Below are 14,884 nucleotides of genomic sequence, written 5' to 3' on the forward strand. Positions count from 1 at the left end.
CATTAAAAGGACCTTTGCGGTAGGGGTAAGTATCTAACAAAAATTATATAAATGGACTCTTATTGAGCTTCAAGACGGATTTGAGAAATCATTATATATAAACACATTCAGCTATGTACAATTGAACTTGTTAGTTCTTATGATATAAAAAATACTCCTGTTATACATTTTCAACTTTTCCGTTTGATAATTGTAGGAAGATTGGAGTTTGGAGCTCTTTGTAGATGGTAGACCGCTGGCCGTTATGAACGGCATCCCAGTTTTCGGCATCCCAGTTTTCAGCGACCAAGCCCGGCTAGCCCTGGCCGTCTGGAACCGAGACGACTTCATACCTGAAGTGCAAGACGTATTCAGCAGCCCTGAAGCTACTGCATTCTTCAGAGATCTGAGGTTTGTAAATTTGTAACAATCAAACAACAAAGACGTTAATAAGGAGTTAATAAAACAATAAACAATAAATTGAAGGTAGTGGACAAAAGACATCTCGCATGTAGGCTGCATTGGGTAACTCTGATTGTTATTTTCAAAGATCCTTAGTTTGATCGTAAACCATATTATTAAAAATTTCTCCATGCTATTCTTTTGTGACCGTATTAAAATTAACAAATTATAGGGTGATCTCTGTACTTTATTTAAGTACTTTAAGAGCTCTTGGCCTCCGAGACAGAGACCTCCTGTCTGTCATGAGCGACAGAGTCGTCTGGAGGAACTTTATAGTGTCACCGGATGGATGACTGATGATGATGATTAGAGCTCTTCCTTATTGAAATATTGTTCTATCTATATCTGCAGGCTACCACCAAGCGCAGATAACCTATGTCGCTATGGAGACCCATTCCGTCCCGGGGACAACAGTGTCTCTGTTTTTTATGCAGGAGTTGGGACCGAAAAGTTCAGGGATGATGTCGCACCTTTCCGGGAGGTCAGTTAAATTTTAATTTCAAAACGTCAGATGTAATTTAAAGTACTCACTAACTTTGTGTACTCGTTTATAAATTCATTGACATTTTACATGGTATTAGTTGCTGGATCTTCTTACTTCTTCCTAGATGCATACGCTGGAATTTAATTATTTTAACATTTATAATAATATTTCTTTTCTCTATCTTTTTCAGATTGCCCGTCCCTGCGTTCCATGTGTTAAGTCATGTGACAAGTTTGACTGTGACCCGGACTGTTCCGACGTTGACATTTCAGCCTTCCACGTCAGGATAGACAACCTTACTCTCAGTCCTAACGTCAGCTTCAAGCAGCTGGATGGTATAAACGTTACAGACACTGCTGCGGTCTACTACATCACAGTTAAAGCTGTATCAGGTACATCACCTTTCTTCGGTAGAAAATGTAAAGATTAAGCTTATTGAAGTTTGGATGACCTTGAAATGTTTCATTTGGTGAAAACATGTCATTTCTCATGTCATTACCTCTGTGTTTACATATTGTTTCCGAGCCCCTATTGTATCTGACAAAAGTTCCGAATAGCGAAAATTTCCTGTTAATCGACAACGTGTCTTATTCTTTCTTATGTGTATGCTTGGTGTTGATGTTTAATTTTCCACTACGCGGTAAAATACATCATTTAGGTGAAGCGTTTTTGAAGATCCTGTGCCTTGACATACATATTTATATGTCTCTATCTATAGGATCTGGACGTACAGCATTGGCTTGTTCAAATGGTGTTTACGTCGACGTCACACCGCCAGACATCCAGGGTATAGACCACGTGGACATGTCATGGGACGATGAAGAGATTGGAGAGTACCAGGGGAGCAACAGCACAATCGCCGTTAGGTACAGTGCCTTCGACAGAGAAAGTCAGGTATTCAAATTCAATTTTTTTACACCAATACCTTAACGGATGATACAACTGATTTAATGTCCGCACATGTTGGCTGTTTGAATACTCTCTTGTGGAGGAAAAACTCTTGAACTCACATTTACATAAATCTATCTACCTAACATGATGGCATTTATATTTGTAAGCTATGACGCAAAGGACAAACATTTGAAGCGTCCATTCGCCTTGTAGGTTGCTGAGTACTTTTGGGCAATAGGGACGGCTCCGTGGGCAACTGATGTTCAGCCCTTCAAGTCCAACGGTCTACAAGAGATGGCTGTGAACTCTGACCTAGAGGGTATTTTGCATCATGGTTCAACGTATTACGTCACTCTAAAAGCTGTCAACGGTGCTGGTCTGGAGACAACAGTAACCTCTTCAGGTGATGTTTTTTAATGGCAATATAATTGAAGTATTATTTTCAGACATTACCAATACAATGGACTATCGTCTTAACTTTGCCATAGTTTTCTACAAAGAATTTCGTTACATACAGAATGTCAAGATGGGTATCAATTTATGTCGTAGGCGTCAAAGTGCTTCAGGGGTACCCAAATGTCACAAAGACGAACACAACTGCGCTATTTGGTGCGAATTTACCACACGATGTCTATCCTGATGACGTCATGGAGGTGACTGACCTGACACACGTAGGAATCTCATGGGAGCGTCCACAGGAGGACCAAAGCATCACCTCCATCTGTAAACCTACTTATTGTTTACTTCTTAGACGAGTGTCAAGCTTTAGACGAGTGTTTGATATGTCGTGAAATGTGCAAATCATATCGGTGCTTAATTTCCTGTTTAATTTATTTCACCACCACAGCAAAATTATATCTGCAGGAAAGCCTACCGGCTTCCTGAATTAGGTAACTTTGTTACAAGTTCGGCATGCGCAGAGTACACACAAATAAACATACAATGCAGATCAATTTTACAGCTACAATGTAACTGTAGTATCTAATTGTAGAGAATGATACGTACAGGGTCCTCTTCCATGTATTATTCATTCTTCCCGATTGTACTGCTAACCCAGTCCAATGTTAGAAAATTTCATGGGATTTTAATTATGATATTCTAAAGTACATGTTAGGTTGACTGTGGGTTCCTTGGGTGCTCTTTCTTCAAGGTAAAATCTACGAAAATGAAGGAAGTTTGTTGTTACATGGAATATTTTATCCAGTCTTCAGTGTAAGCAGCAGCGAGGACGGAACTGGTGACATCTTTCCCAAAACCCGGGTTGGTCTCAACGACTCGGGCAGCGTTGTCATTGCAGACGGGAAGGTAGAAACTTACGGCAGAGTTGTGAACATCACTGATATACGGCAGCATAGCGGTGAAGTGAAGGATGTAGTAGAGTCAAGCAAATTTGTGATGGAACCTGGCAGGTGGGCAAAATCTGACCATCATCATCTGTTACACTTTGCGTTTATCTGTCGAGATACAACTATATGTATATGCAAAGGACTACAATCAGTAAAAGGACCAATTTTCGTACCAGCTGTGTACCGTAATAAAATCATATTTGTGATGAACATGTTTCGTTGTAGCACATGACAAATTTGTAAATGTTGCAAGAACAAATGTCGTTTTAAGAATGTTGTTTGTTAATTGACACGGAATCAATTATGGCATTAAGTGATTATTTACTTCAAAGTCTTTACAATACTGTATATGTACATAATGTGGACATATATTTCTTAATCTTTTGTTCAGGACTTTGTATCCGAAGTTACTTCTATGTAACGGTGCTCATCAGTGTACGGATGTCAACGTAAAGAAGTCAATTTACATTCGTAAGTGTCTTGACGGAAAATACGCTAAATATACTTGATCTGTTAATACGGTCAACCATCTTATGTTTTGGCCGATGGCGTCATTGAATAAGCCTGATTTATTCATATTTGATTATGAAATATTTACTTAACTGTATGAGTTTTTTTTCATATTATCAAAATATAGAAAATATGAGCAATGTAGAAAGAAAACCTGTAAAATGCATTGTTATAACCGTTTTTGTCAAAAATGCCTGTCAACAACCGGTTGCTATGGCAACACGAAAATGAAAAACTTTCCTTGTAAAATTGTTGACACTCATCATCATCATCGCGGGCTACTTGCCCGGACCAAGTCCACCCTCTCCTTCCAGACTTCTCTGTCCCCCATTGCGTTCTTAAGGTCCTCGACCCGAAGCCCCACATCACGTGCAAGTTGGTCTATGTATGTTAGTCTAGGTCGTCCAGCATGTGCATAAATGAATTTAAAAAGTCTCCAAATTTCGTCTAGCGTACACCGTTCAGGCTCTAGCGTACGCCGTTCAGGCTTTATGCGACATCAAAATTGGCGTAGGCCTCAAAATCAACCCCCTCCCAAATCCGAATAGATTTACGTTAAGTTCTGTTATCTTTAATTATGTCAACGTTAAGTTATATTACAACTTAAATTGTTATGAATATACTGAAATTCCAAAGTACTTGTCTCACTACAGATGTTGATGATCCAAGTTAAAATAAAGCAGGAGAATTTAAAGGATAGGTCCACTTAAAATTCTCTTAAAAGTTTACGATTCTGGTTGCCATGGAGTTGTTATATAATCTTTTTCATTTTCTTGAAATAGGACCAGGAGACATTACTGCAGTATCTCACAACGGAGAGGGAGTAGAAGTCGTGTTGAACCAGACTAAATTCACAAGCATTTCAATAAGAACTCCGGGAGGTCAGTGCGTTATTTTTGTTATCTTCTGTCGTCTATATTGTAGAAAACATTTTTTTTTCATTTTACCTTGTAAAATTATTTACAATTTGTATTCAATAAAATTCAAATGAACCTTTTATGTTTAAGGACTGCGAAAAGGCACTGCAATTGTATCTGGTTTGCTTGAAGACAAAGATATCACAACTGAATACACGTCAGACGCTTCAGCAGACTTCAAGCCCTTCGTCACCGATCCAAGTTTTACCAAGGATATCGCTGACCGATGGCTGAAGAACAGGTATAACTCTGAGTTTTATTACTGTTTGTCATATTGATATGTAAGCACCAACACTTTGATTTTAAGCTAATAGACAAGGATGTAGTAAGATTAACTTTTTTTCTTAATACTTGTACTTCCGGATCGCACACTGTTTTCTCTCCATACCGGATGTCTATTCACTTAGGATACAGTATTGGTTGGACGTCAATTTCTTCGTGACCACGTTGGGGAATGTGGAGCTACCAGGTCCCATCAACATTACCGTGCCTATCAACACAACACAGATAGAGCCTGGACTGGAACCACGACTTCTCTACTGGAACTTGGGTAAATAACCTGTTATTCTAAATTTATGTAGTTTACACAGCTACCAGATACCAAATGTCATTTTATAGAGATGAGTTGTTTATGATTTTAGGCAAGACACTACTGGTAAAAACACTGTGTTTTGCAAATCCAGAACAAGGAGAATGGCAAGATGCACAAAGAACATGTAGCAGAGGCGGGGAAGCACAAACGCCTTTAGATTGGACGGACAATTACGCGCATTTCCAGGTATTCAAGAGCATTCGTCATTTAACTTATGTCGTATTCTCGTTGTTTTGATAAAGCATCCTCTTGGCGTATTAATACTAGGTTCTGTTTCCTGATTTCCAAAGTGAGAAAGCGTAATGTACGAATGCTATGTGTAAAGTTGAGTTTTAGCGATATGTAAATCAACTAAAGTCGCTGTTATCTAACCCTTAGCTCTGTTACTTTCTAGGTGTGCAAAACCAATGTTTACAACAGAAAGAGGAATGCCAGACGAATGCCCAAAAGTATACACGAAGCCAGAGGTTACTTCCAAGGCTCCACGCATCTCACCCTCGCCGCTGTTGACAAGACCTTTCTGAACTCTCCTCCGGTCCTTACTTCCGACACTTACATAAATGTGCGTGAAGATGAAGAAAGGGCGATCATGATCGAGTACTATGATAACGAAGACGATCGTCTTGCCTTCTTCATCACTGGCCCGCCTCACCTCGGACAAGCTCAGCTCCGCAATGAAGAGGTTTGTGATGACAAAATTAAGTCCCATCTTCTGCCAACCAATAATGAACCAATTGTACACTCTCGTTGCTTAGTGCCGATACAGCTATATTATTCGACTACCCCATTCCACATACACGTTTAAATGAAATGTCCACAACATCTGAGCATAGGGAAATTCATGTCATGGGAGACTTTAATGTGGACTGGATTAAAACGTCAGATGTATCAAAGAAACTACATGGTATGACACAAAGCTACGGTGTGCAACAGTTAGTTGACAAACCAACAAGAACTGTGAACCGAGGACTATCAGTGGTGGCATCTTGCATCGATCTGTTATTTACAAACCAACCAGACAAATGCAGCAAGATAACCATAAGGACAGTTGGCTTCTCAGATCATGATGCCGTGATGTTTACACGCAAGGCAAAGATCCCAACAACAGGGCCAAGAACTGTGCATAAAAGAACATACAAGAACTTCACTGAGGACGCATTCCTTTATGAAATGAAGGAGGCGCCGTGGCACTTGGTGTATAACTTTGATGATGTTGACCAGGCGACTGAGATGTTCGCTGACATTCTACAGGACACATGTGACAGACATGCACCAATGAGGAAATTCACTGTCAGATCAAACGCAGCCCCTTGGCTGACCCCAGACATCAAGGAACTGATGCAAATGAGAAATGAGGCAAAGAGGGACGCCAAAGCAACTGGACTAGCATCAGACTGGGCTGTATACCGGAAGCTCAGAAACAGAGTGGTATCAGTCTGTCGCAGGGCAAAGGTTCAGTTTTACAGGGACACATTTGAAGAATGTAGTGGGAACCCGAAAAAGACATGGAATACCATCAACTCCCTTCTTGGAAGGAAACATACTGTAAGTCCAGCCTGTGTGCAAGAAGGCGGAAAGCTTCTCAGCAAACCCCGGGACATAGCAGAGCATTTCGCAAAGTTCTATGACACCAAGGTTGCCAACCTTCGCTCTGGTATGAGCAACACAGCCGGTGATGAAACATACTCAAACCTCGGGCAGGAGGCCTTCGTGCTAAAGTCAGTCACAGTAAGGGACGTGCACAAGATTCTGTCAAGACTTCCGGATGGTAAAACCCCAGGATGCGACGGAATAGACAACAAACTCCTGAGGATTTCTTCAGACATCATAGCAGAACCACTGACTTACATAATCAATTTGTCTTTTGCAACAGGAACTTTCCCAGCAAAATGGAAGCATGCCAAGGTGATACCGCTTCTGAAAGACAGCAGTAAACCACTGTCCGGACAAAACTCTCGCCCTGTAAGTCTCCTTCCAACTTGTGGCAAGGTATGCGAGATTGTTGCCAGTGAACAGATCGTCTCATACTTCTCCCGCTCAGGTCATCAATCAGAAGCACAACACGCGTACCGTAAACTCCACTCTACAGAAACAGTCCTTCTGAAGATGACAGATGAGTGGCTGGACAGTATGGACAAAGGACTTATGACCTCGGTAGTGTTGCTGGACTACAGTGCGGCGTTTGACTTAGTAGACCACGCCCATCTTCAGAAGAAACTCGAAATGTACGGTTTCTCAGAGGAAGCGTTGTCTTGGATCATGTCATACTTGTCAAACCGCAAGTGGCAGGTCTATGCAAACGGGGCATACAGTCAGAGCCGAGTGTTGCAATGCGGGGTGCCGCAGGGAAGTTGTTTGGGACCACAACTGTACAGTATTTACGTCAATGACATGTCCAGTACAGTAGAGAATGGGGAACTGGACCAGTATGCTGACGACAGTACAGTACATGCAGCAGGACGCACTGTACAGGACATAAGAACAAAGACTCTGGTGGATTTAGAATGTGTGGCTAAATGGTCGGACCACAACATGCTTAAACTGAACAACGGCAAGACAAAGACCATGCTGGTTGGGACGTCTAAGAAGACAAGAGTCGCACCTCCACTACAGTTGGAACTCAGGGGGCAGAGTTTACAACAAGTACCCACTGTCAAGCTTTTGGGAGTACATGTCGACCAAAACCTCACATTCGACAATCATGTAGACCATGTTGTAAAGAACTGTAATAGAAGCATGGCGCAAGTGAACAGGGTGAGGAAATTACTTCCGCGCAGACTGAGGATAAAACTGATTCAGGCCCTTGTACTAACACATCTAGACTACTGCAGTTCGGTGTGGGCAAGTACGTCTAAGAAGAACATAAACCGGCTACAGGTCGTGCAGAACAGAGCGGCCAGGATCGCCCTTGGTTGCCACAGGTACACAAGCAGGGACGCTTTGCTGCAGACGCTAGGATGGCTGTCCGTGAAAGACAGAATCCAGCAGAAAAGTGTAGAGACTTTTCGTAAGATGATGAAAAACAAACAACCAGTCTGTCTGTATAAACAGGTCAAAATGCAGTCCCATGGATATCAAACACGCTCATCAAAATCCCAAACTATCAGACTACCAAAGCCCAGAACAAATGCTCAAAAGAAAAGGTTTTTGTACAGAATGTCCAGCACATGGAATGGTTTGCAATAGATAATTGGTCCCATTGTATATATAAAACCTCTAGTAGTCATTAAGTAATCTTTTATCACGTGTGAATTTTTATGTACATTGTATAGATTGTATGTCTTCCTGTGTGTCAGGTTTTTGTCCTGTTATGTTTAATAATTGTTGATAAAGACCACAGGAAGAGTAGCTTCAATGTACTCCATTGTTATGCTAATTGTGGATCTTAATAAAGTCAAGTCAAGTCCACTTCAACTTCTCTTTGCCTTCAATTCCAGGATTTCCTGATTGTCCTTTACGACCCCCGCCTGGATTGTTACGGAACAGACACAATCAACATATTGGCTGTAGAGATGCTGCCAAACAACATGAACCCTCACCACGTCAACGTCGAGCTGGTGGTGGAGGTGCAGCCCAGCAATGACGATCCAGTTCTGTTTGTCCTTGTTGAGAACAACCCTGCCGTAATCGTTCCCACCAAACGGTTAGACCTTACAGTGGAGGTGAACCGTGTGTCTAATGTGAAGTATATTGACCTCCAAGTGGTCATCGGAGCCTATGACGTTGAACCTGAGGACACGGTGACTCTGTACTTTAGTGCAGGGGGTAATGGCACCATATCAACATCACAGCAGGAAAGGCGTGTTGACTTCAGTTACGATGGTTGCAGCACCAACAACACTTGGTTTTCGGTTGTCAGAGAACACGATAAAAGCAACTCTACAAGAGCTCTACATCTGGGCCCATGTGACATTCAAGCACCGCATCCTTTACAAGACATGGCTTGGGTATTCACCACTCTCACATACAGACCACATACAAACTTCACAGGTAATATACACCTGCTTCTATACCGATAGATACATTGCTATGGAATTATTATTAATTCTTCAGTTTTGTTCATGATTGTACAAATCTTTAATTTTTTGAACACGTTAGGCCACACCAATTTTAATTGCTTGGTTCACGGATTTTTTCATAAAAAATATGGAGCGAAAGGGAAAAAAAATTGTGAAATGGTTGGGGTAAAGATAATGGCTAATCCAAAACATAAAGAATAAAAAGTTTTCAGCTTGAAAAAAGCACAAAAACACTATTACTGTACAGTAACAGCACCTGTTCGTTGAAAATTACAAAAGTAGTGTCAGTTTATATGTTTGTCCCATTCTGAATGAATGAAAAATACAACTGCAATAATAATACCCACATTTTAAGGAGCTAATAATATAAAGGCCAATTTGCTACACCAGAAAGTTGGTGAATGATTTCATTAATGGTGAAAATTTGTTGACTGGTAATTTTTATTTTTATTTTGCTTCACCAAAAAATAGGAGCGAGCGAATTCGTGAACCAAGCAATTAAATTGGTGTGGCCTTAAGACTAGCTGGCATATTTATCTACTAAACATCTTTTTGGTGTCATTTATAAACTCTCACCAAACATTAACAGCACGCAAAAATACAGCATTGTTGCATATTTTGCATTGACAGGGAGGGATGTAATAAAGATCAACGCCAGAGATCAACATGGCGGCATCTCTCGTGTTGTGACCCTGGATCTTTACGTTTTGGAGAACCTGTGTGAACATGGCGGGGAGTGTGTTGGTGATGTCACTGATACTGGTTGTACATCAAAGGACAGAGCCAAAGGATTTGATGGGTATATATTAGTTACAGTCTTAATGTTTGCTATCATAAGACGGCTCCATATATGGTGCTGGGGTATATATAGCATAGACCTTTTGGTAACATTTTTTCATACTTTTAAAAACGATTTATATCTATTGCAGAAAATGAGTCCTATCACTTGCAGTCGCTTTTCATTTGCGACTCGAACAGAATCATTCTACAACAGTACAAAGGGTCACGTAAACATCAAGGATATACTGTAGCTACCTATCATATATATATATATAGCATAGACCTTTTGGTAACATTTTTTTCATACTTTTAAAAATGAGTCATATCTCTTGCAGTAAATGAGTCATATCTCTTGCAGTCGTTTTTCATTTGCGACGTCGACTGGAACAAAATCATTTGACAACAGTACAAAGAGTCACGTAGACATCAAGAATATACTGTAGCTACCTAACTCTGGTAAATGTGTTATGGCATACAGGTACTGGTGTAACTGTACGAGCGCACCAGGCTGGACAGGCAGACTTTGTCAGACCGACTATGATGAATGCCTTTCAACTCCCTGTCCTGGCAATTACACATGTATTGACCAGGTGAGAAATCAGGTTTGACACTACTGCAACTGCCAGACGCATAGATTTACATATTCCCTCCACTAGAGAATGTAAGGGAATAAAAAACAAGAGAAACAACTAATTCAATTTCATGAATAAAGAATAAAACTAATTTACATACTAATGTTGTCTTCTAAATTATACTTTACATCATATTCCCATTATAAAATCAAGGTTACACAAATTCATTTCGGTGGCTGCACGGTAGGTCATCAAACCCCGTGTACTGGAAAGGGGGTATTGCAAATAGCGTCGTTGAACAGGTAAACGATTGTTACTGGTTCACTATTCGAGGTCATTGTCAGAAAGTATTCAAGTACCATCTCCGAATCCTTACAGGCATTAACTTAACCAGTAATGACTGCATCTGAATACAATAACATTTTATATAGGTGAACGGTTACGTCTGTGAGTGCGGAAATCCCAGCTGGCCTTGTGCGGGGAAGTTGACAGCTTGGCAGATCTGCTTGATCGTGTTGGCAGCTGTTTTTCTGCTACTCCTGGCAATATTCTTATGGAGGAAATGGAAGAGGTCCAGGTAAATTTGGTACAAGTTTACGATAAATTACCGTGAAGATTGGCGACATAGACTAAGTGTTTAAGGTGCCTTTTAAAACGCACATAAATATGCAAATTTCAGAACTTTATATAATATAAAGAAATATGTGAGAAAGATTAGAAATGTTATGGACTTACTATACACAGTATCAATGGTCTCTCTCTCTCTCTCTCTCTCTCTCTCTATATATATATATATATATATATATATATGATATGATATATGGGGGCAGTATTTAGCATAAACTGAGGGCGTTTAAACATTGTTTCTTTTATTAAGTTTTTTTTTCTAAACAGAGCCTCATTGCTCAGTACTCTATATTTTTTCTTTTACATTATTTTAATGTATATTCACATTCTAATTCACTACAGTGACAGCGTAAAGAGAACAGAATCAATGTTCTTCAGAGGCTCAAGGGTGTCACCAGGCAACACATTGATCAACGTGTAAGTTTGCTGAGAGAAACGTCGATCATAGATTTGCCATCAACTAGACTGTTTGCTGTGGATTTGATCATGGAATACCCGACCCCAGCATCAATTTCGATATCGTTCCTAATAATGAAATAATATAATATAATATAATATAATATAATATAATATAATATAATATAATATAATATAATATAATATAATATAATATAATATAATATAATATAATATAATATAATATAATATAATATAGAAAATAACAGCAATAACAACAACAATAATGATGATAATGTAGTTCTTGTCACCTGGTATCCAGAATGACTTTGTTGTTTTTTATGTTTCCGTCTGTCGGATTAGGAAACCGGTTCATGGTGAAACTGGCAGAGATGGTGACGCTAAGGGTCCAGAGCCATGTGAACCCCGTTGTGATACTGGACTGGACAGGGATGGGCCAGCCTCGTGCCAGGTACAATAGTACTCAGCTCTCCTTCGCCAGTGCTTTGAGAGTGCGATAAAAATGTAAGACATGGACGCTTACCAATTGAAATAGATATTGAAAAGCATCGTTTATTTTCAGAAACGCCGTGCTTGGGAGGGTGACAACACTTCCGACCGACAGGCTGCCGCCTTGCTCAACTGGCAGTGGAAGCCAACGCACAGTACCGAGATATGTGACCGCCCCATCGGTCTGCTGCCCGGGGCTGTCACTGAGCTCAAGCCGCTGCGAGGAACTCCCATGAAGAAAGCCGACCTCTAAATAAGACAAAAGGACCATCATGCATCACATTTTGGCTTGATACGGACGCTTTTAAGCATATGCTTTTAGGCCAGTAAGCAACTGCAACTACTTAACAGTGATATCTATCTTTAGCAGGTAATTTCTTGAACACGCTGATGATATTCATTTTGAAATTTATTCCTTTCCGTTTTGATTTTGTTTTGGTGTAAGGGTTAGGTGATTGTAAAAAGCAGAGCATCATTTACCAAGTCAGCATCAAAGTTCGCAAGTGTAAAGCCGATACAAGTTCACATGACATAAATCTGTCTCTAGTAAGCGTAAGTCTGTTTGTTAGAATGGTGTAGTGTGTCTTACAATATTGATAAGGCCATGTTGATTTGATTATATAGATGACATCCACGCGCGCACCAATTTCGGCCATTTCCAAAGAAAGTTTTCGACCATACTGTAAAGCAGCTGTAAAATGAGCACAAATATGCCGAATATTGAAAACAAGTATAGGAAAACAGATAACTGATGTCATACAATGCCAAAGCAAATATAAAGTCAACGAATATTGGAATAGAATGTTAAAGAACATTCAGGTCCAGAGCATCAGTTCCAAGTCCGGACCTGAACCTGGACCTGATTGTTAATTGGCGATACTAAAAACAATGGTCAATTTTACTACAAAGGAATCCGACAAAGGACTATCGGACTTCCACTGGCGTTTTAAAATCCTATTTTCATGTAATCAAGGCTAACTGCCTCGTAGAAAATTGGTATACAAATGACAATAAACACTACTCGACTTAGTTCTTGTTATTTTCTTGGCCCGGCAAGCCCCAAAACACTTGATATAGCGTGTTTATATTTCTACCGATTTATTTTATTTGTTTTTTCGGACCGGTCCAACAAGGAAAAACGGGTTTGTACCGGTACGCCGTACCGGTCCCTACACCTAATTGTTGGTTTACCATACTATGTGTGTTTAGTCCTATATCCAACCTTCCTTACCGCTTAGAATTCATACCGAAGGCAACTTTTTTCCAAACACCTTTTATTAGCACTCTCACAACAGTTTTGGGGCTCCGAGAGGATACCATCCATACAATAGCAATCAAATCAACATGGCATAACAGGAATGAAACATTTCATTTTTATATATAATTCCATTCTTCATTACATGAATTGATCAGTATACTAGTAAATGGAAATCATGAAGATTTTTCCTAAACTCCAATTGATACCGTATTTAGTCACTGTGTTTTAGACAATTTAGCGCTTTGATGGCAAATAAAAATGCTACAGTAGCAGTGTTTTGAAGTGTTATTCAAGTTTTAGGCACTTAAGGCCATGTTTGGTAAAGGACGTGGATGAAGCCATCTCCTATATCTTTCCCAACAATCTCTCCTCTGAGTTTCGTCTCGTCTAGACCTAAGATATTCAGCTTCCTCCTTTTTCATGATTTGTAAAATCTCATCTTCTTTTTGTCTAATGCCAATATTCAGTGTCCCAATTCTTAGTCCATTGTACTTTCCTGGGTCGGACTTCGTTTTCCTCCGTCCATTTTCAAACAGACAAACAAGCATCGTATACAAACGTTTGAATATTTTCTACTTCTGTGCAAATGCTTGGACCCCATTGGTCAGAAGTAGAGAGAAAGGGACCAAAGGGACCGCTAGCGCGGAAGCAAATTCAAGATGGCGGTGGTCTCATGTCGGATGGTGTCCCAGTGTGTTTCACTCTTTTTGTGGGTATTTCCGAAATTTCTACGTTGTCTGTGACTCTCGTTAGCGGGAAGAATACGTAACAGATGAAGGAATGGATGTGTTAAGTGTTCTAAGAAATATCGTGTTCACTTATCCGAAAAAATTACGCGAAGCGACTTCCATGTATAATGTGTGCTGTCGCCTGCCGGACAGATTTAGCATTTGAAATAGCGACAGCCTGAGAGGTATTGTTTAAATACAAACGTTTGGCTTTATTAACATTTATCAAGCCATTGTTAGATGCTCACCATGTTTAAAACTGCTCAAGTTAGAAAGTTAAAGTTATCAGCCGGTATAAACCAGATAACGTTTTTTATTTTGAGATATCTTCACCAAAATTGCGCCATTTTCAAACATGGTAGTACATGTATATTTCATATCGGCTAAAACATTGTGAACACAAGTGTACAGAATATGTACATGTATGAAATACAAAGTATCTATTGGAAATGTTATGTTATCTTTTCGAAAGAATTGAGTAAAACAAAAAGCTGCTAGTATATAACGCTGTTTGAAACGTTAAGATAACCATACGATAACTAACATTTCCACTGTCTTGAATAAACTATGAGTATATCTACTGTGTTATATACTATGTACTGTGTAATAACACTGTACATAGTGTTCTGAAGCCTAGCCTTAAGGGGAGGATTAACCCCTCCTAACCCACTACACATTACCTGCACTCTCCATCTCTTAAACAATGTTACAGGTTACTCCGGTCGCATTACATCTCACAATGCAGGGTTAGTGCAGTCATGGTTCATCCCTGATCCCCACAGTCCAACCAAAACATATAGCAATAGTCTCGGT

The 14,884-nt window shown here is 39.9% G+C and overlaps 1 protein-coding gene across 1 annotated transcript; it reads left to right on the plus strand.

Moving 5' to 3' along the window:
- The first annotated feature begins 270 nt into the window (after window positions 1–270).
- On the plus strand, window positions 271–14,432 carry LOC118410560. The gene is made up of 20 exons (XM_035812333.1): window positions 271–390; window positions 793–922; window positions 1,116–1,317; window positions 1,644–1,819; window positions 2,030–2,219; window positions 2,366–2,539; window positions 3,021–3,225; window positions 3,554–3,633; window positions 4,455–4,553; window positions 4,680–4,830; window positions 4,997–5,139; window positions 5,273–5,367; window positions 5,576–5,863; window positions 8,619–9,171; window positions 9,831–9,999; window positions 10,459–10,570; window positions 10,984–11,129; window positions 11,522–11,596; window positions 11,939–12,047; window positions 12,159–14,432. The coding sequence occupies exons 4-20, from the start codon at window positions 1,730–1,732 to the stop codon at window positions 12,336–12,338; spliced, it is 2,859 nt and encodes a 952-aa protein (XP_035668226.1). The 5' UTR covers window positions 271–390; window positions 793–922; window positions 1,116–1,317; window positions 1,644–1,729; the 3' UTR covers window positions 12,339–14,432.
- The last annotated feature ends 452 nt before the right edge of the window (window positions 14,433–14,884 follow it).

This window comes from Branchiostoma floridae, chromosome 2 (assembly GCF_000003815.2).
Source record: "Branchiostoma floridae strain S238N-H82 chromosome 2, Bfl_VNyyK, whole genome shotgun sequence".
NCBI classification, from domain to species: Eukaryota; Metazoa; Chordata; class Leptocardii; order Amphioxiformes; family Branchiostomatidae; genus Branchiostoma; species Branchiostoma floridae.

Coding starts and splice junctions, on each gene's coding strand:
- LOC118410560 (XM_035812333.1), top strand. CDS start 1,730: ATGTCATGGGACGATGAAGAGATTGGAGAGTACCAGGGGAGCAACAGC. Junction 10,571..10,983: donor ATTACACATGTATTGACCAG/GTGAGAAATCAG, acceptor CATTTTATATAG/GTGAACGGTTACGTCTGTGA. Junction 11,597..11,938: donor GGCAACACATTGATCAACGT/GTAAGTTTGCTG, acceptor CTGTCGGATTAG/GAAACCGGTTCATGGTGAAA.